This window comes from Saimiri boliviensis, chromosome 3, assembly GCF_048565385.1.
Source record: "Saimiri boliviensis isolate mSaiBol1 chromosome 3, mSaiBol1.pri, whole genome shotgun sequence".
NCBI lineage: Eukaryota > Metazoa > Chordata > Mammalia > Primates > Cebidae > Saimiri > Saimiri boliviensis.
The window spans coordinates 178,590,844-178,613,316 of NC_133451.1; the positions used below are offsets into that span (position 1 = coordinate 178,590,844).

Genomic DNA, 22,473 nt, shown 5'->3' on the forward strand with positions numbered 1-22,473 from the left:
GGAAACCCTATCTCTTCTAAAAATACAAAAAAAAAAATCTTGGTGTTGGGCACCTGTAATCCCAGCTGCCCAGGAGGCCAAGGCAGAAGAATTGCTTGAACCAGGAGGTGGAGGTTGCAGTGAGCCAAGCCTAGGTGATAGAGGGAGACTGTCTCAAAAAAACGAAAAAACAAAAACAAAAAAATTTTTGTGTATTAGTTTATTACAATGAAAATTGTTTCACGTAGAGGTGGTAAAAATAGGCTTAATGTTTCCATCAGCTTCATTATTTTGCCTGAATTTGAAAACCGTCTATATGTTTTTAAGCTATTTATGCCATTAATCTGCCCTGGACTTTTGTTGATGTTAGAGGTAAGACCATGTCTTCTTGAAAGGGTGGGACTCCTCTATACCTATTTTCTTTCTCTTCCTGCCTTTGCACTAGACCATACTTGTTTACAAACTTAGAATCCCTATAATTAAAAAAAGATTAAAAAGTTAATGTGAAAAGTATATCAGGCAACACAAATGACAGTGTTTGTAACTGAACCAATGGTAGATTTTCTGGCTCTGCTTGGGGAGTTACCACCTTGGGATCATTCTTCATCAGTGGGGATTTCGTTAGGCCTCGGTACTTCTCTCTTGGTCTCATTGTTGGGAATTAAGGAAAGACATTTATTTGTTTTGGTAAATCCCCTTCCTGAGGTTAGCAATGCTAAGTACTTGAAATATCACAAACCAAACTACTGATGACCAAAGGCGTTTATCATGGCTGACTTACCCCAATTGGAATAGGAAAGGGAATGTTTTTGGAAAATGAAACATAAAAGCCCCAGAAGGAAAAAAATCCAAAGTATGAAAACATTTCTTTTTCTCAATAATTTCAGAAAATTCTCGATCAGAGATATAGAGTCTTCCTTTTCCTTGCCAGATGCCCAATTCATTAACCAGGCTGAAGTTGCAAAATCTGCTAGGAGATCTTATATGTCAGTGAGAGGATATCTCCTCAAAGCCATTCTAGATAACACTAAATAGTCAGTTATGTATAAAAGTTTTCTTTTTGGTGCTGCAGAGAAGAATTAGTACTGGGACAAAGGATCTCTCAGCAAAGCAATTTTTGACTTTCTGCAGAAAGGGTACTCCCACTAGCAATCTTGCCATGAGAGTACAATGGACAAAAGAAAGCAGAATTTATTTCTTGCACATTTGGGGTTATCCTTACTGCTGTGTTTGATCTCTGTTGGCTGGAGCCAGACTTCACAATCTAAACTAAAATTTGATTGTCTTGAAACTTGAAACTTTTCTAAACAGGTAAAACCAATGGAGAGCAAAAAAGGGAAGTCCAAATAAGGAAGGAGCATAGACTGTGAGCTGGGACATGCTTGTGAGCATGTCCAGCACAGATACTTCAGTTAAAGTACAAGGACATAGAATGTACTATGTGCTTGTAAGCATGTTTAACAGCTACATAGAATAGGGCTTCTAGCAGAAAGGCAAGAAGACTTTTAAAGAAAGTGTTTAAAACAAACTATTATTTCTAACAGTCATGAATTGTTCTTAAACAAGAAAGGAAACTTTTAAGAGGAAATTTTCTACTTCCCACATCATCCCTAATGACACTGTAGGTTTCCTAGCACTGCTCTTAGGTCTCTCTCCTAGAGCTATTTAAGGGTCCATCCAGCCACAGAACACACGCTTTCAACTGTAGAGGCCCCACCTCAGCCCACAGACCTAACCTTCTCTGGGCTGAGGATGGCCAGGTGAGGCTGGCTCAGGCAAAGGTCCAGGCTTGGCTTCAGGCATAAGGATCAAACTGAATACAGCGTCCTGCAGCAACCACCTTCTGCAGGGGCCTCACTCAGCTGAGCCCTTTGCTTTGCCAAGCCCTGTGCACAAGGCTGGCCCCTGGGACCCAGGGTGGGCACCTCTGCTCCTCTGGCAGTGCTGATTGCAGGGCCAGGAACCAGTGGGAGCTTGCTCAATTCTGTGACGTTGGCAGCGTGAGGCCTAGGAGCAGCCTCCACACTGAAATGGAAGCAACAGGGAAGTATGTGTGATCTAGTTTGGGGAGAGGTGGGAACAATTACCACCCCACTAAGTGTGTGTGACTCCTCCATCTTCCAGTGGAATTCAGAAATTCTTTTTCCTCATTGACTAATGTCTGCCTAGACGGTTGGTGTTTTTCAATATGAATCTTCAAAGAGTGCGTGGGATTGGGGAGGCCCAGAATGCTTTGTGGAGTGGAGAATGAATAAATTAAGTTCCAAATCCCCAAAAGCTCCCCTACAATCAAGCCCTTTGGCCACTCTTTCTTCTTTGTCTTCTTCCACTTACTCCTTTATTACTAATCTATGCCACTTAGAAATCTAGAAAATTTTCTGCAGTAAGAGGCTATTTACATTTATACTGAAGTTTAAATAGGTCTGCATCACACAGACTTTAACTTTTAAAAAAGACATTAATCTGTTCTTGTGCCAGTCTGCTGAGAATGATGGGGAGGGATAACATTAGGAGAAATACCTAATGTAGATGACGGGGGGATGGATACAGCAAACCACCATGGCACTTGTATACCTATGTAAGAAACCTGGTCTACACGTGCACCCCAGAAGTTAAAGTATAAGAAAAAAGAGATTATAGCTATCAAAAAAAGAGACACTAATCATTTTTGCCCTTGCAAGAGTATAATGATGGCCAGAGTCCTCAGTAAATGAACGAAAAATACTCTCACTAATTAAATGTCATAATGGAATTTTCCCACTTGTTTTATGTGTTCCTTTTATTATTAAGCAGAATATTAAACCCCAAAAAGTTACCAAAAAGAAAAAGAAAAAGTCAATTCCCAAAGAAGATCAGAATAAAGAACAGCAAAATGATGATCTGGTGTTTTCGATTGAAGAAGAGATGAAAAATAACTTACATTCTGGAATAAGGAAATTGGAAGATTATTTGATGTCATGTAAAAGTAATTCAGTGAAATTTGGAGTTGAAATGTTAGGATTAAGTGCCTGCTTTGAAGCATGGAAAGAACATTGCTGCCGTAAAGGTATGGGATTCCATACTCTATAGGTAAAGAGAAATGATGAAATATGAATGATGCTAATGTATTTATTGAATACATGGTTGTGCTAAAACTTCGTATCATCCATTGTCTGATTTTATTCTCAACTTGACCCTTTAAAATAGTTATTATTATCATATTTTGCACACAAGGAAATGGAATTGCAGAGGTTAGACAGAGTCTCAACGGGGAAAAGATGGCACATTCAAAAAGAAATGAAGAGAATATAAAGAAAAAACTTTCCAAAAGTGCAGGGAGAATTAAGGGGATCAGCAAAGTAGGGTGAGGCTCAGCAGCAGCAACAGCGCCTATCAGAGAAGGAAAGCTGTCAGCACCAGGGAGATCTGAAGTGGCTGTTAGCAGGGGATTCTCCATGGATTTTCCATGTTTCTCCTGCCTAGCCTGCAGAAGCATTGACAGGTTCACTTCCAGACAATCTCCTTAAGTATGTTTGTGTAGTGAACAGGCTTGGAAGGAAGAAATTGTGTTTCTCTCTAGGGCAAAGACCAAGTGTGTTTACTGTCCAGTGTAATAAAGAACACATTTCCTTCCAGAGCAAAGAAGCAGGTTTTGCTTGAGACCCATTATAAAATATTTCCGTTTTCTAAGTTCAGATTTCCTTAGCTGTGACATAAACCCTTTCTGTATGTGGTTTCTACCTGGGTTCTGTATCTGCCGCATGAAGCACAAGGGGAACTGACATAGACTCCATGCTTATTTAGTTAACTGGGCCATGATAATAAAACCTTTTGTCTCTGACCCAGGAGTTTCGTGTCTTTTGCCAACAACCATGAAACTATGAAAGACTAAATTGGTAGCTTATACATAGGATAAAATCTCAGGCCTTTGATAATACTTGATAAGAGCAGGGAAGAGAGTGGTTACCAGAATTCCTGGAGAGCCATAGCTATGGGAGAATAGACGCCCAACAGCGCCTGCAGTCCTAGATAACGGGACACAACCATTTCCAGACTCTGGGCAGGCAGGGAGGGAACTGGGTTGGAATGGGCCCTGCCTGTCTTGCATTCTAAGCACTCCCTCAGATTTCTCTGGCTCCCTGTGCTCCTGTGTCAATGTCTCCAACTGGCAGTAGAGAATGATTTTGGTGAAATATGTAGCAGAAGTGATGTGTGCATACTATCTTCAGGTGTTATTTCTTCATATGACTTGTAATGTGTGCTTTTATTACTTATTTTTCTGAAAATTGAATTGTGGAAGAGATAACTAAGGGAAAGAAATAGAGAAAAGATTGGGTAAAGATACATGATTTTTTTTTTCCTTTTTTGGGACAGAGCCTCACCCTGTCACCCAGGCTGGAGTACAGTGGTGCGAACTCAGCTCACTGCAACCTGCGCCTTGTGGGTTTAAGCTTCAAGCAATTCTCCTGTCTCAGCCTCCCGAGTAGCTGGAATTATAGGTGCCAGCCACCAAGCCTGGCTAATTTTTGCATTTTTAGTAGAGATGGGGTTTTGCCATGTTGGCCAGGCTGGTCTCGAACTCCTGACCTCAGGTGATCCGTCAGCCAGGGCCTCCCAAAGTGCTGGGATTACAGGCATGAGCCTCTGTGCCTGGCCTGAGATATGTGATTTTGATGCTAGACCAAGCTGATGATTCCTCCTTAAGTTGCTGTGGTTGATCACCCTGTCTTGAGTATCTCCTACTGAGCTCCTTTCCATGTGTGGCCCCATGACTGTAGTCACGCTCCTACCTCTAATTCCACTTCCCACAAAGCCAGTGCCTCAGTGGCTGCCAGAGACCATGCTCATTTTCATCTCTAAGCTTTAGCATATGTGTTTTTACTTATCTGTATCCATGATGCCATATCAGTTAGGAATTGCCATTATCTATTAACAGAGATAGGAATGAACAATGGCTTTAAAAAGATGGTTTATTTCTTTTTCATGAAAAAGACATCCAGAGATAAGCAATTCAATGTCACTGGGAACTTAGACTCTGCTATCATACCATTCTTACTGCATGAGTTGTATTATTTTTATTTTTTTTATTGAGAGAGTCTTGAGTCCCACTCTGTCACCCAGGCTGCAATGCAGAGGCCCTATCTCAGCTTGCTGCAACATCTGCCTCCCAGGTTTAAGCAATTCTCTTGTCTCAGGCTCCCGAGTAGCTAGATTACAGGCATGCACCATCACGCCTGACTAATTTTTGTAGTTTTAGTAGAGGCATGAGTTGTATTCTTAAAGTTATGTCATGAATGCAGTTGGCTGCTGATGCTACAGCCACGATGACTGTAATCCAGAACAAAGTAGGAAGAAGAAAGAAGGGCAAATTTGTACGTTCATGCTGCATTTCTCCTATGTAAGGAGCCTTCTGTCCCAGAAATTCCACCAATTTCTGTCTACCTCTCAATGGCCAAACTTAGTAACAAAACCACACCTAACCATAGAGAGATTAGAAAATGTGGACTTTGAATTGGACATACTGCAGTATCCATTAGCATAGGGATTTATAAGAAAGCATTGGGTGAGAAGGGATGTTGAGGAGGTAGTGCTCAGTTTCTGCTACAGATGTTCTCCTGCCTGTCTCCATCAGCCTAAATTCTGCGTGTCCTTCAAGGCCAGTTTATGCCCATCTTCTTGTGGAGCCCCCCCCAACTTCCCCAGTTCATGTAACACTTACTGCCTCTCTCACTCCATTTGGACCCTGAATTGTTAATCACTTAGGTATTTTACTTATCTGTTTCAGCACTAATCCCTTGTTCTCCAATTAGACTGAAGGTTCCTCGATATAAGAACTCTGCCTTAAATTTCATTTGTACTTCCTTAAAGCACACGTTGGTGGTCTGCATAAGGAGTAGCTCAGTGGTATTTGTCAAGAAAGAGGATATTACAGCAGCCCTGACTTTATATGGAATGGTTAGTAGTGGGATAGAGATAAAGGGGCTATATATGAACAGGAGGTAATAGAAGGGCTTAGGAGAGTCTGGATAGAATGATTGGGATGTGGTGAGGTTGTATCTTAGCCCTCAATGATGGAAGGTTTCCGCTGATGGATTCATAAATACAAGTACCATATGTGGTCAAGAGTAGGCCTTGGTAGATGTTGTTCATATTTTGGTCAGGCATCTAAAACCATAGGACTTTTTCCTATGAACAAGAGTGGAAGACACAGTAGTATTGTGTTATTTTTTCTGGAAATGTGTTCAGAGCTCAGTTTAAATGGTTCTTATTTTGGCTATAAATCACAAAGTTTGTTTCTTTTCTTTTTTGTCTATACTTATCAAGCTATGACAAAGTTACTTAAGTTGATAATGAGATAATTTAATCATGAGTTTTAGTTTTTAATGCTCTAAAAATCTCCTTTAAAGTCAAGTAAAATAGTGAGTTTAATCAAATGAGGTTAATTTATTAACTCAGCGATTGTCACGAGTGATCACACAGTTACTTTTGATGCTCTTTATAACAATTTTATTGTTTCTTTAACAAGGCAAAATTTCAAAAGATTTAAGTATTGCTATTCAAATGATGAAAAGGATTCATTCACTCCTGGAGAGATACCCAGAAATTTTGGAAGCGGAACATCATCAATATATAGCTAAATGCCTTAACTATTTAGGCTTTAATGATTTGGCAAACTCTTTAGATCCAACTTTGGTAAGAGAAGTAGAATTTCTTATACTTTAAACTTTTACTAAATTTTAATACAGAAGAATAACTAATAGGCCTAATAAAGTATCTCACATATAGAGTTATCAGTTGAATAAGTTTACTCTGATTCTAGTTTATAAAGTAATAGATTTGAGGTTACTTATTATTAACCTAGCTGCCGAACTTTGAAGTAAATTAAAATTAGAAAATTTGTACAGAGGCTTTCTGAAAACAGAAATTAAATACTAGATGATATCTAAATGCCACTTTGAATCCTTTTGGTAACAAGAAAGAATCATATACTTAATTCTAGCATAATCTAAAAACTGTAATGTTGTGAGACTGAAGAATGATCTTTAATAGGGTTCCAGGTTCCCATTCCAGGGTGAACTTTTTTTTTAACATTAATATCTGCTATTTTACTTTTCCCAAGAATAATATTTTAGGTGGTAAAATTTTTCTTATTTAAGTATTACACATTTTAGAAGCATAGTAGGCCAGGCATGGTAGCTCATGCCTGTAATCTCTACACTTTGGAAGGCCAACATGAGCAGATCACTTGACCCCAGGAGTTCAAGACCAGCCTGGGCAACATGGCAACACCCTGTCTCAACAAAACACACACACAAAGTATTAGCCATATTTGATGACATGTGCCTGTAGTCTCAGCTACTCAGCTATGGGGTAGGAGGTGGTGGGGCTGAGGTAGGAGGATCACTTGCACCCAGGAGTTTGAGGCTGCGGTGAGCTATGATTGAACCACTGCACTGCAGCCTGGGTGATAGAGTGAGACCCTGTCTCAAAATAAATAAATAAATAAATAAATAAATAAATAAATAAATATAAAAATGCCTTGTGCATAGAATGTGCTAAGTGGATGGTTAATAAATGTTTCTTTGGTTTTGAAGTTTAAGTTGATTTCAAAGAAAGTAATATATTAAAATAATAACAGGTGATAGAGGATGACAAAGAGAGGAATAAAGGAAATAAATATTCGATTGGCATGGGGCCAGCTCGGTTTCAACTGCAATACATGGGCCATTACTTGATACCAGATGAAAGAAAGGATCCAGATCCCAGGGTCCAGGATTTTATTCCCGACACATGGCAGGTAATGACAACAAACATTGTCCTTTTCTAGTCAGCGTGACTTCAGAGCTGCTCATTACTGTGTCTCCACATGTTATATTTTGCATAAACTTTCTAATCTGGTTGAACGTCGTTCCTCTCCCGTGCCTGGAGAATGTAACTACAGTATGAGAAATCGTTCACTTTTCCTCCTCCTTGGCCTTTTAATTTTCACCGTCACTGACAGTTATACTGATGTCTGTATGTGAAGGCCAATGTGGCATTGCTAGTTCTTAGAACTCAGTTTGGCAAACCTTTTCCTGCACTTAATGACGATTGGAAAAAGTGTTTTCTCATGGAAAAAGATGTCGTACTCAGTTTCGCTTTCTATTTTGCAGAAATGAAACCCTCTCTCTAGGCCAAACTGTAAAACAAAATTTCTTTTCCGAGGGAACGGCACGAGTCATCCAGGCGTTTTCCTGAATCCTTGAGTGTCCGCTAGACCTAATCTTCAGGGGTTCGGGGCGTTCTCCCGAAGGTAGCACAACACAGGCACAGGAGGCGGAAGGAGACTGTCTGCGCTTCGGGACGCGCTGTTCGCTTTGTTGACACGAACGGTACTTTGTGCCCTGCAGCGGGACCTCCTGGGTGTGGTGGATAAGAATGAGTCGGCAGTGATTGTGGCCCCAACGTCCTCAGGCAAAACGTGTGCTTCCTGCTACTGCATGGAGAAGGTGCTGAGGGAGAGCCACGACGGGGTGCTCGTGTACGTGGCGCCCACAAAGGTAGCGCTTGAGTGACTTTCATTTTCTCTTTTGTTCCTGAATGTCCCCTTCAAAAAGAATGAACGTGGTCACGTGGTAGATCTAATTCACTATTTTATTTTATTTTATTTGAGACAGAGTCTTGCTCTGTTGCCCAGGCTGGAGGGCAGTGCCATGATCTCGGCTCCCTGCAACTTCTACCTCCCGTGTTCAAGCGATTCCCTCACCTCACCCTCCCACGTAGCTGGGATTATAGGAGCACGCTGCCATGTCCTGCTAATTTTTGTATTTTTAGTAGAGATGGAGTTTCACCATGTTGTCCAGGCTGGTCTCAAACTCCTGACCTCAGGTGATCCACCCACCTCGGCCTCCCAAAGTGTTGGGATTACAGGCGCGAGCCACCGTGCCTGGCCAAAAAACTATTTTTGATATGTTCATTTCATCTAATATATTAATGTTTTCATTTATAGTTACTGCAATTATACTTATTTTTAGAAAATATTTCACTATCAAGAATATAAAAATAGCTATGTAGTATTTTTAAGGATTAATATTTTAAAAATTTACATTTTAAGTTATTTCCCTTACTTTCTTTCTCTTCCCCTTTCCTTTTTTCTTTTCCCTCCATCCCTTGGAGTGGTATGCTGTGATTATAATTATGAAGATTTACGTTTTGTTTTCAAAATGGATGAGAGACACCAAGCATCTTTTCATATAATTATGGCTAAGCTCAAAACAATAGAAGGGGAATCCTGGGGGCTGAAAAATTTAGGGAGGGCCACGTGGGCTCTCCAGCTCTTTTAGGCAGCAAGTTGCAGGGGCTTAAGTCAGAAAGGATCTGGACAAACACAGGCAGAGGGAGGGCCAGGAGCTCAGGCAGAGCAATGGCGGTTAACCTGGAATCATGAGCCAGATGTTCCATAGAAAGTCATCCATTCCTCCATTATCATCATCATGTACACGATATGTATGTATGTATGTATGTATGTATGTATCATCTATCTATCTGTCATCTATCTACCTCTATCTATCATCTATTTATCATCTATCTATTCCCTATCTATTAATCATCTATCTATTCCCTATCTATTAATCATCTATTATCTATCAATCATCTATCTAATTGTGTGTGTGCATGTGTGTGTGTGTGTGTGTAAAATCAAGGAGGATCAAAGAGAATACTGCAATGGAATCAAATAATTTCACTATCATCTGTATTTTCCCCTACTTCTTTATTTAATTTTCATTAATGTGTGTGTGTGTGTGTGTGTGTGTGTGTGTGTGTGTGTGGTGTGTATATATGGATTGTGTTGTCCTCTCAGGTTTTATATGTCTGTTCTCTTCTAAGTGACTAATTTTTTTTTTTTTTTTTTTGTTCTTGTCAATCAGGCTGTCGTTTCTCAGGTGGCTGCAAGTGTTCAGAATCGTTTTACTAAAAGGTTACCTGCTGGCAGAACTCTATGTGGTGCTTTCACAAGAGATTATCATCACAATGCACTAAACTCTCAGGTATGACATACTAATTAGTGAGTTTATTATCAAATTATAGAGCAGTACATATGTAACTGTTTTCCTGGGAATCTGCAAAGCACAAGTCCTTATGGAAATAATTTCATTGAATTTACAAAAATATAAAACTGCTCTAAGGAAAAGTTATGGTTGTTCTACTGTAAAAGATAAAAGCTAGGCTCACTATTTCTATGGATACTTACATTATGAGCTGAAATTTCAAATAGAAGGTTATATTTTATTATAACTTAGAAAGGGATTCAAGTAGATTTGACAGACCCAGTGCATTACTAAATGACTACCCAACCTTTTCTTACCATTCAAAATTGCTAGTTCTTGTGAATGATGTGTATGGATCCTCATAATAAAGACTTGTCTCAAAAAGATTGCATGTTGATAGTGGACCCGTTGATGGGTAAATTATAGGTTAAGATAGATTGTCTCCCTTAATGAATTCACAAAGTAGACATTTAAGACTAAATGAAATATAAAGCAATCATTACAGAGCAGTAACTTTTTTTTTCATTTTTGTTAATCCAAATGTTCATAAATGTAAAGGCTTAAATGAAAAATGTCAACGATGTGATATTATATTAATGAAACTGCTATCAGCTGCATCATATTTTCTATGTTCCTAGTACTACACCTGATATAAAATTAATGCTCAGTAAAGTTAACTACACTAATCATTCATATTTTTAGGTACTTATTACAGTGCCTGAATGTTTTGAAATTCTGCTTCTTGCTCCTCATCGCCAAAAATGGGTGAAAAGGATTAGATATGTTATATTTGATGAGGTAGGTTTGGTGTTAATTCTCTGGGTTGATGTTCTCGTCTGCATGCACACTGTAATTTCTAATTTAAAGAATATGGGGCTTTTTCAATGATAGGAATTATCTAAGTTTTGCGTCAGCCAGGGTACCAACTGAAAACAGATTGCATATTCACATTAGTATAATTTTTAAAAAAGCGTTTTTACAAAGGGGCTGATTACAAAGGTTTGTACAAGGGACACCACAAAGTCAGTACAGTAATCCAGAACAGCACAAGCCTTTCAACCCCGTAAGGATGATGGAAGGAGGACGCAGTATGAACCTCCAAAGGAGGGAGAGTCTATAGATAGATCTCTTTGGGAAGAACAGTGACCTTGGAGAAGGAACGCAGCTGGATCTCTTAGGGAAGTAGCCAAAAGAATCCAGACCTCGACCTCACTGTCTTCTCTCCTTCCCATCGCTTGCCTAGGCTTCCCACTGGCCAAACCCAACAGAAGCTCGAGAGCTAGGGAGGCTTGGAACCATTTTCCAAGGTCAGACTCATTGGTCAGAGAACAATGTGGAGAATGGTGTAGCTCTGGGAGGACATAGCTAAGTTATTACCATGAATGGAAAGTACTAAATAGAATTCAAGCTTTGTATTTTGTTGCTTCAAGGAATTTTCAGCTTGAAGGAAAACTAGGTGACAAACCTATGTATTGAATCTACTCCTTTTTTGGGTGAAGTTGGGAACTGGCAGACACGCTGTCGTTCTGCTTTCTTTGTTCTGAAAGTCTGTTTTCTTTTATGCGTCAGGCTGTACTGTATGTTGCTTACTTCCAACATTCCCATTTTAAGGAAAAACAAAACCAAACCCTTGATCTTCACAATCTAGAATCTTGGATTATGGTCTTGTGTCAAAGTGCATAAGCACAGTAATGTTAAAACATGGGTAATGAGGCCGAGTGCAGTGGCTCATGCCTTTAATCCCAGTACTTTTGGAGGCCGAAGCAGGTGGATCACCTGAGGTCTGGAGTTCGATAACAGCCTGGCCAACATGACCAAACCCTGTCTCTACTAAAAATACAAAGATTAGCTAGGTGTGATGGTGCACACCTGTAATCTCAGCTACTTAGAAGGCTGAGGCAGGAGAGTCACTTGAACCTGGGAGGCGGAGGTTGCAGTGAGCCAAGATTGCACCATTGCGCTCCAGCCTGGTCAGCAATAGTGAAACTGTCTCAAAAAAACAACCAAGCAAGCAAACAACAACAACAACAACAAAAACAAACAAAAAACCAAAAACAAAGCATGGGTAACCTTGGTTTCCTGATTTATAATTCCATAAAACTTGATTATAAGAAGTCTTTAAAAATTGTTTATTCTAGAAAGTTCAGAGAAATTGCCGGCTGATACAAAATATAAGATTAGCATTTGGTAAAGTGGGTGATTGTATGAGCAGATCGAAGTCAGAAGGAATATGAGAATATATTTCTTTATGTATTTATTACTAGACTTGATTAGTCTTTCTAGCTGAGACCTAATTGTCATGATTTCTTCTGCTCAATGAAGACCAAAAGTTGGGCCTCCTCTCTAAGTCTTAATTTGCATTATTTAACCAAAGATAATTGATTTATTCATTCAACAGATGTTGAGTACCTAGTCTATGCTAGGCACTGTGCTTTCTCCCTGGTATGCCAGTACTGACCTTGTGGTTTAGTGAAGGAGAGAGCAATTAAATAAGTAAATACACCATTGAAAATATAAGTAAACAGTGTGATACAAATGCTGAAGATAAAAAATCAGTCTGTTTTCACCAAGATAATGGCAAAATGGGAAGTAAGAACAACTTTGGAGTGGATATGCAGAAAGGTGTTACTGAGGCAATGACCTTCAGCTGAGCTTTGCAGGGATAAGCAGGAATGGTCAGCCAAGAGGTGGATGAGGATTTTGAGTAGCAGGGTGGTATATGTGAAGGCCCTTAGGTGAGACATGTGTGTTCAAGGAATGAAAAAAAGACCAGTATGTTGGGAGCAGCATACATGGCAGGGAAAGTGGCCTGAAATGGAGTTGGAAAGGTTGGAAGGAGTGAGATCATGCAGGAAGTTATATTTCCAGTTAAGCAGCTTGTAGTTTGCTATAAATGCATTGAGAGGACATTGTAGGGATTTAATTAGAGATGTGGCCTAATTTGATTTTTGTTTAATAATACTGTTAGAGTTATAATGTGAATAAAGCCTAGAGAAAGTGTGGAAGCTAAGAGAAAAATCAGAAGGCTATTGTAGAAAGCCAGGTGATGGTGGCTTCAATGACAACAAAAAATGGAGAGAAAAAAATAGCTTCAAAATAGATTTTTGGAATTGGAATCTGTCGGAATTAATAAGGGATTAGTTACAGAGATTGAAGAGAGTGAAGTGTCAGTGATCTCTCTTGTCTGAATTTATCAGCATTCCCTTTATTTAGGTTTGGTCATTTGTAGGAAACTCGAAAAATAGGCATGATGATTTTATGCTTCTATCTTTTTCACTTGGCGTTTTGAAATAAACTTTTTAACTGATGTTCTTTCTCTTTACTAGGTCCATTATCTTGGCAGAGAAGTTGGAGTAAAATTTTGGGAGCTCCTCCTTGTCATTATTCGATGTCCCTTTTTGATTGTTTCAGCTACGATAGATAACGCAGATCTTCTCGCTAAGTAGGCACAGAGTGGTGGTTATATATTCAGTGGTTGAATTATATACTGTCTATATGGTCTGAAGTCTTTAAGGTTTTTTCTATAATAGTATAACTTTCAAATAAATTTATTACCCAATCTTTGAAATGTCAGGGGTCTCGCTTTGTTGCCTAAGCTGGCCTTAAACTCCTGGGCTGAAGCAATCAATCCTCCCACCTCAGCCTCCTGAGTAGCTGGGATCACAGGTGCACATTATTACCCTGTTTGGCTTTCTAAAATTTTTTGCAGATACATTTCCTGGAAGTTGTAGAAGGAAAACATCTTCTCCAAAGAAAATCAAGGTCTCCCATAGGCAGATCTGAAATCGTGTAGGAAAATTTCTAAAAATTTATTTTTTAATAATTAATTTTATTTTTAAATTATTCATTAAAAATTTTATTTATTTCTTAAATTATTCTTTATAAAATTTTATTTATTTATTTATTTATTTTTGAGATGAAGTCTTGCTCTGTCACCAGGCTGGAGTGCAGTGGTGTGATCTCGGCTCACTGCAACCTCTGCCTCCCAGGTTCAAGGGATTCTCCTGCCTCAGCCTCCTGAGCAGCTGAGACTAATTCTTATATTTTTGGTAGAGATGGGGTTTCACCATGTTGGCCAGGATGGTCTCAATCTCTTGGCCTTGTGATCTGCCCACCTCGGCCTCCCAAGGTGCTGGGATTACAGGTGTGAGCCACCACGCCCAGCCAGAGTTTTTAAATAAATGTCATCTGAAGTAAGACAGAGAATTGTATCCCCCTTTCTTTGTTTTTATCCAGCAATTAAAGCTAAAATGAGAATAAGTGGGACATAGTCATTGATCTTGTTGATGGCGACCATGAGAACAACAAAGCATTATATGAACATCAAGTATCATTTTGTGACCAGACTTGATTTTTCCTAATAATGGCAACAATGATAGTAACAGCAACATTGATAGCAAACACGTAGCGCTTTTGACGTGACGGGTATATTAACTCATTCAAGCCTTACAACATCCTTATGAGAAAGATACTCTCGTTATCTTCCATGTTATGATGAAGAAATGGAGGCATAAAGAAGCTGAGGAATTTTCCCAGAGTCCACAGCTATAAAGTAACGGAGTTGGGACTCAAACTCTGGTGGTTTAGATTGAGAGCGCATGCACTAAATTTTTAAACTTGAGAAATTTTCTTTGTTTAAATTATTCAAGTTCTTGATAAATGCATCTATATTTTATTTAAGTTATATGCATGTTTATTCTATAAGGTGGCTGCATTCAGTAAAACAGTACTGGAAATGGGCAGACAAGAGTATGCAAGAGAAATTTATTTCTGAGAAACAGGCTGACAAATGTCTCAACTTTCTCCAAGACCATTCATATAAAAATCAATCATATGAAGTTAGACTTGGTAAGTACATATTTTTTATATTTTACTATACAGTTTTTTATAGAGATTTTTATATTTTACTATGAAGTTATCCATATTCTAATAATTATATGTCCATTAATTTGGATATTCTTGTTCTTCATATTTAGTGCTCTGTGGAGAGAGATACAATGATTTAGAGAAGCATATATGTTCAGTAGAACATGGTGATGTTCGTTTTGATCATTTTCATCCATGTGCTGCACTAACAACAGATATTGTAAGTATAAAAGCATATTAGTGGAATTTTTAGTGTATATCACAACTTGAGAGACTGAATTAATCTTCACAGAATTGCAGTATGTGTAGATACTCATTTTCTTTTTTTATTGATTCTTTAATTTTATTCATTATTTAAAATTTAATACATTTTTTATTTTTAATTTTTGTGGGCATCTAAAGTAGCTGCATATAGTTATGGGGCATATGAGATATTTTGATACTGACATATAATGTATAATAATCAGATCAGACTAAATGAGGTATGTATCCATTACCTCAAGCATTTATCCTTTCTTGTATTACACACAATTCAATTCTACTCTTAGTTATTTAAAAATGTATGATAAATCATTGTTGACTATAGTCACTCTGTTGTGCTATCACATACTAGATCTTATTTATTCTATTTTTTTTGTGTGCCCATTTACCATTCCCTTTTCCACCCAACTCATTATCTTCCTCGTCTCTGGTAAGGATCATTCAGCTCTGTCTCCATGCATTCAATTGTTTTGATGTTTAATACCCACAGATAAATGAGAACATGTGAAGTTTTTCTTTCTGTGCTCAGTTCATTTCACTTAACATAATGACATCCAACTCCATCTATGTTGTTGCAAATGATGGGATCGTATTATTTTTTGTGGCTGAATAGTATTCCACTGTGTATAAGTACCACAGTTTCTTTATTCATTGATTTGTTGATGGGCACATAGGTTGTTTCCAAATCTTGGCTGTTGTGAATGGTGCTGCAGTAAACCTGAGAGTGCAGATACTTCCTGATATACTGTTAGGTATATACATAGCAGTGTATTGCTGGATCATAAGATAGCTCTGTTTTTAGTTTTTTTGAGGAACCTCTAAACTGTTCTCCATAATGTTTGTACTAACTTATGTTCCCACCAACAGTGTACAAAGGTTCTCTTTTCTCTACATCCTGGTCAGCATTTGTTATTTCCTGTCTTTTGGATGAAAGCCATTTTAACTGAGGTGAGGTGATATATTTCATTGTAGTTTTGATCTGCATTTCTCTGATGATCAATGATGTCGAGCACCTTCTCATATGCCTGTTTGCCATTGTATATCTTCTTTTGGGAAATGTTATTGAGATCTTTTACCCATTTTTTTGAATTGGATAAGTGTGTGATGCTCCCCTCCCTGTGTCCATGTATTCTCCTTGTTCGACACCCACCTATGAATGAGAACATGCAGTGTTTGATTTTCTGTTCTTTTGTCAGTTTGCTGAGAATGGTAGTTTCCAGGTTCATCCATGTCCCTACAAAGGACACAAACTCATCGTTTTTTATGGCTGCATAGTATTCCGTGGTGTATATGTGCCACATTTTCCCTGTCCAGTCTATCATCGATGTGCATTTGGGTGGGTTCCAGGTCTTTGCTATTGTAAACAGTGCTGCAGTGAACATTCTTGTGTATGTGTCCTTATGGTAGAACAAATTATAATCCTTTGGATATATATCCAGTAATGGGATTGCTGGTTCAAATGGGATTTCTGTTTCTCAGTCCTTGAGGAATCACCACACTGTCTTCCACAATGGTTGAACTAATTTACACTCCCACCAACAGTGTAAAAGTGTCCCCAATTCTCCACATCCTCTCCAGCATCTGTTGTCTCCTGATTTTTTAATGATCACCATTCTAACTGGCGTGAGATGGTATCTCAATGTAGTTTTGATTTGCATTTCTCTAATGACTAGTGATGATGAGCATTTTTTTCATATGTTTGTTGGCCTAATATATGTCTTCTTTTGTAAAGTGTCTGTTCATGCCCTTTGCCCACTTTTGAATGGGCTGGCTTGTTTTTTTCTTGTAAATCTGTTTTAGTTTTTTGTAAATTCTGGATATCAGCCCTTTGTCAGATGGGTAGATTGCAAAAATTTTTTCCCATTCTGTTGGTTGCCAATTCACTCTAATGACTGTTTCTTTTGCTGTGCAGAAGGTGTGGAGTTTGATTAGGTCTCATTTGTCTATTTTGGCTTTTGTTGCCAATGCTTTCGATGTTTTGGTCATGAAGTCTTTGCCTATGCCTATGTCCTGAATGGTTTTGCCTAGGTTTTCTTCTAGGGTTTTTACGGTATTAGGTCTTATGTTTAAGTCTTTAATACATCTGGAGTTAATTTTAGTGTAAGGTGTCAGGAAGGGGTCCAGTTTCTGCTTTCTGCGTGTGGTTAGCCAGTTTTCCCAGCACCATTTATTAAACAGGGACTCCTTTCCCCATTGATTGTTTTTGTCAGGTTTGTCAAAGTTTGGATGGTTGTAGATGTGTGTAGTGTTGCCTCTGAGGCCTCTGTTCTGGTCTATTGGTCTATATCTGTTTTGGTACCAGTACCACGCTGTTTTGATTACTGTAGCCTTGTAGTATAGTTTGAAGTCTGGTAGTGTGATGCCTCCAGCTTTGTTCTTTTTGCTTAGAATTGTCTTGGCTATGTGGGCTCTGTTTTGGTTCCATATGAAGTTAAAGGTGGTTTTTTCCAGTTCCGTGAAGAAGGTTATTGGTGGCTTGATGGGGATAGTGCTGAATCTGTAAATTAATTTGGGTAATATGGCCATTTTCATGATATTGATCCTTCCTAACCATGAACATGGAATGTTTTTCCATCTGTTTGTGTCCTCTCTTATTTCGTTGAGCAGTGGTTTGTAGTTCTCCTTGAAGAGATCCTTTACATCTGAAGGATATTTTCACTAGGTATACTATCCCATGATAAAAGTTTTTTTTTCTTCAGCACTTTATGTCATACCACTCTCTCCTGGCCTGTGAAATTTCCACTGAAAAGTCTGCTGCCGGACATAGAGGAGTACCATTGTATTATTTGTCTCTTTTCTTTTGCTGCTTTTAGGATCCTTTCTTTATTCTTGACCTTTGGGAGTATTATTAGTAAATGTCTTGAGATAGTCTTCTTTGGGCTAAATCTGCTTGGTCTACTATATCTTTCTTGTATGTGAGTATTGGTATATTTCTCTAGGTTTGGGAAGTTTTATGTTGTTACTCCTTTGGATAAACTTTCTCCTCACCCTAGAGGTTTTAAGCCCCTTTAAGGCCAATAAATCTTAGATTTGCTCTTTTGAGGCTATTTTCTATATCTTATAGGAATGCTTTATTATTTTTAATTTTTTCTTTTGTATCTTCTGACTGTACTTTCAAATAGCCTTTCTTCGGGCTCACTAGTGCTCACTTTTACTTAATTAATTCAGCTATCAAGAGACTCTGGTGCATTCTCCTGTATGTCAATTGAATTTTTCAACTCCATAGCTTTTGCTTGAATCTTTTTAATTATTTCAATCTCTTTGTTAAATTTATCTGATAGGATCCTGCTATCATTCTATTGATATTATATATCACATTGATTGATTTGTATATGTAGAACCATCCTTGCATTGTTGTGATAAATCCCACGTGGTCATAATGAAATTTCTTTTTAACATGATGCTGAACTCAGTTTGCTAGTTTTTTTTGATGATTTTTGCATTAATATTCATGAGGGATATTAGCCTGTACTTTTCTTTTTTTAACGTGTCTTTGCCTGGTTTTGGTATCAGGGTAATACTGGCTTTTTGGGTTTCCTCAGAACAGCTATTTAGCATTATTGGGCTGAAAAGTCGCATATCTTTATCTTTCCAGAATTGGTTCCTGGTGTCTTATTTAGTTCATTTGGTGAGGTCATATTTTCCTGGATGTTGTTGATTCTTGTGGATATTCGTTGATACTTAGGCATTAAATAATTAGGTATTTATAGTCTTCACAGTCTGAGTTTATTTGTACTTGCCTTTTTTGAAAAGACTTTCCAGGTATTTAGAGAGACTTGGATGTTGTGATCTAAGATTTTGGTCACTGCAGCCATTATCTTCATTAGGGGGCACCCCAAGCTCAGTGAGGCTGTGGCTCTTGCAGACTCATAGAGGAACCACCTTGGTGGTTTGCATAAGATCCTGAAGAATTCTCTGGATTACCAGAGACTTGTTTTTTTCCCTTATTCTCTCCCAAACAAATGGAATCTTTTTCTCTGTGTTGAGCTGCCTGGAGCTGGGAAGGGAGAGTGATACAGCACCCCTGTGGTCTCTACCACAGAGACTGCACTGGGTTAGACCTGAATCAAGCACAGCACCAGGTGCTGCCCTAGGCTTGCAGTAATCATTTTCTGGCTACTGCCAGTTTTCATTCAAGGCTGGAGGGCTCTACAATCAGAAGGTGGTGAAGCCAGCCAGGCTTATGTCTTTTTCTTCAAGGTGGCAGGTTCCCTGGACCTCAGGTGGGTCCAGAGATGTTGTTCAGGACCCAGGGCTTGGAGTCAGGATCTACTCACTCTTCCCTTCTTTTTCCACCAGTAGAGGAGTGTCTCTCTGTAGCCACCAGCAGCCCTGCTCCATAGTGAGTTTTTCCTGGCTACTGCTAATGTTCACTCAAGGCTCAAGGCCTCTTCAGTCAGCTTATGGTGAATGCTGCGAGGCCTGGGTCTCTCCCTTCAGGGCAACAGGCTGTTCTCTGGCCCAGGGTAGGTTCAGAGATGCCATCCAAGAGCCAGGGTCTGCACTTGGGGACCCCAAGAGCCTGCTTCATGCTCTACTCCACTGTGGCAAGCTGGCATCTAAGTTGCAAGACAATTTACTTTTCCCTCTCCTTTTTTTCAAGCAGAAGTAGTCTCTCCCATAGCCACCACAGCTAGGAAGGTTCTGGGTCATATCTGAGGCCAGCATGCCTCAAAGTGTCACACAATGCCCACAGCATGTACTGCCTGGCTGCCACTGCTGCTTATTCAGGGTCCAAGGGCTGTTTATTCAGCAGGTGATGACTCCTGCCACATCTGAGTCCATCTCTTCAAGACATCAGGTTCCCTTCTGGCCCAGAATGTGTCTAGAAATGTCCGGGAGCTAAGGCCTGGGTGGAGGCCTCACGACTTTGCTCAGTGCTCTGACCTACTGTGGCTAAGCTGGTGTCCAAGTTTCAAGACAAAGTCGTCTTTGCCCTTCCCTCTCCTCTCAGCAAGCAGAAGGGAGGAGTTTTTCTCAGAGCTGCGAGCTGTACTGCCTAGGGTTGAGGGAGGGATGATGCACTCACTCCTCAGGGTGTCTCACTAGGTTGCATGTACCCCAAGTCCACAGACTCTGAGTCCAGCACAGCACCATGACTTGCCCAGGAATTGTAGGCTGCGTTTCAGGTTGATACAGGATCTTAAGATACTTTAACCCCCAGTGATGAGGCTTGCCAGTTTCAGAACTGCCCATCCTGGAAGTCAGGTTTTGACTGCTGGGATGGGCGGTTCTCCCTGGCTAGAGCTAGTTTAAATGCTCCCTCCATGGGTGCCCGCTGAGGTCTGGCCGGTGTTGCTTTTCACTGTGACAAGATAGCACTGAGTTGTAATGCAAAGTCCCAGTCACCATGCTTTCTCTTTCCCAAGCACGCAGATTCTCTCTGCATGCCAGGTGGCCACTGCTGGAGGATGTAGGATGGGTGGCCTTGGCAGTGCAAGGCATCTTTCCTGCCCTCTTCAGTGCCTCTTTCAGTGATACAGAGTTAAAACCAGACACTGTGATTACTCACCTGAATTTTGGTTCTTATGAAGGTGCTTTTTTGTGTCTGTAGTTGCTCAATTTGGATCTTTTTTGGGGTGGGAGTTGATGCTCATGGGAGGCTTCTATTAGGCCATCTTTACTGATAATCTTAACCTCAGGTATACGGACATCAAGGATGGACTTTAGAGAAGAGTGAAAAACCTCAAAAATGTTGTGTGTATGCTTTCTTCTAGCTTTCATTAGATCCTCGAAGTTATTTGGGACACCCGAAGTTTAAGAACTGGAGAGGAAGTAATGGAGAGTTCTAATTTGGGTTCTTTGGTTAGTTTATCTTTTTTCTTTATTTACAGACATTATCTTTCCCTATCCGGCTGCTTCTTGGTATCTATTTCTGTCTTCTACTTCTCTGTGACTAACAGTGCTGCCACAACTGTACTGGCACTCCTTGTTCGTGTCAGAATTCTGCGTTACCAAATGGTCTGAGCAGGGAAGAGACATTTCCCACTAACATGAAAATCAGAACATGACTGTTTTCATGGTGGATTGGTAAGGTGAAGTTTTTGGAGATCTCAGCTGAGAAACTGGATTATGAGTGTGGAGTCATCCATTTCTCTTGTTATCCTCTTGTCTTTTCCCATCATATCTCTGTTATTAAATTATATAGATTCAAGTTACCTTGTGAAGCTATGACACTAGCCAATGGCTGGTCCTTTTTTCATGAAATTATATTCAAAATTATGCTGTTCTACTTATCTTCCTAAAACATAATTATGATCTTCTCCTTATTCTACTTAAATGTCTTCAGTGTTTCTCTATTGGGAATAAATTTCAGACTTTGTAGCTTGGCATTCAAGTCTTCTGTAACTTAGACTTTCCTCACCTTTTCACTCGAACCCAGGATGTAGCTTACCTAAAAGAGCTCATGCTGTGTGCTATACCTGGAATGCTTCATTCCAGATGCCAAATTCTGTTTCCAGAATCTATTCATCTTCCATGCTTTCACTAATATGGAATTTTTTTCAGAAGTCTTTCTATGATCTCTCCACATGGAATTAATCTTCCTTTCTGATAATAGATAACTCATTATTTGTACTTTTTAATTGACACCAATTACGTTTAGCCTGCTGTTACAGGTTTTTTGCTTCCATGTTCTCTTTTTCTTATTAAACTATAAAATTATTTATGAAAAATTTTGCACTATTTCACCCCTGGATGACCTTAGAGCTAGCTCATTGTGCCATATACACAAGAGTTGCTCAGTAAACATTTGTGGAATGATGATTGTCACCATGTGTTGAGAATTTACGTGACAGGCACTTCTTAAGTACTTATATGTATTTCTCATTTAACCTTCCAACATATTTATAATAAATATACTATAATTATTCCCAACTTACAGGTGAGGGAAAAGAGGGCTAGGGAGGTAGTTTAACTAGCCCAAGGACTCAGTCAGTAATTGTCAGACTAACTGTCAAACTCACAAGTTCTGACCCCAAAACCGAATGCTCTTAACCATAGTGTTATACTAAGTAATTTGTGGATTGACTGTATGAGTAAGGAATTAAACGGAAATTACTTCATAGACTCTGAGCTATGGTGATTAACGGCATGTAAAACTCACTTAAAGTGATTCTGTCTCCCAGAAGTTTTCAAACAAAATTTTGCAATGTAGCTTTTTCTTGGCTTTAAAGTGACTCATTGCAAATGGCATTCCTGTCCCTATCCCTCCCTCTGCCCCTGACTGTGCTCAGGGAATAGATATGTGATAAGCATTCATCATTCTTTAAGACTTCTGATTATATTTTGACATGTTTGGCATTGAATTCTCAGCAAGTTTTTAGTTGCATAGTATTTCATAATTCTTTTTAATGGTTTA

The 22,473-nt window shown here is 39.2% G+C and overlaps 1 protein-coding gene across 8 annotated transcripts in view; it reads left to right on the plus strand.

Annotated features, from left to right (window-relative positions):
• The window catches only part of LOC101050820 (DExD/H-box helicase 60), a 258,453-nt gene that overhangs the window by 47,741 nt on the left and 188,239 nt on the right, over positions 1-22,473 (plus strand). For 7 of the 8 annotated variants that reach the window (XM_074397007.1, XM_074397004.1, XM_074397001.1 and 4 more), the window contains 9 exons: positions 2,770-3,025; positions 6,485-6,651; positions 7,598-7,756; positions 8,349-8,498; positions 9,867-9,986; positions 10,689-10,784; positions 13,313-13,428; positions 14,692-14,834; positions 14,963-15,072. In XM_074397007.1, the coding sequence (XP_074253108.1) occupies positions 2,770-3,025; positions 6,485-6,651; positions 7,598-7,756; positions 8,349-8,498; positions 9,867-9,986; positions 10,689-10,784; positions 13,313-13,428; positions 14,692-14,834; positions 14,963-15,072 (1,317 nt within the window). The remainder of the gene's footprint in view (positions 1-2,769; positions 3,026-6,484; positions 6,652-7,597; positions 7,757-8,348; positions 8,499-9,866; positions 9,987-10,688; positions 10,785-13,312; positions 13,429-14,691; positions 14,835-14,962; positions 15,073-22,473) is intronic. The other variant, XM_074397005.1, reaches the window with a different exon arrangement.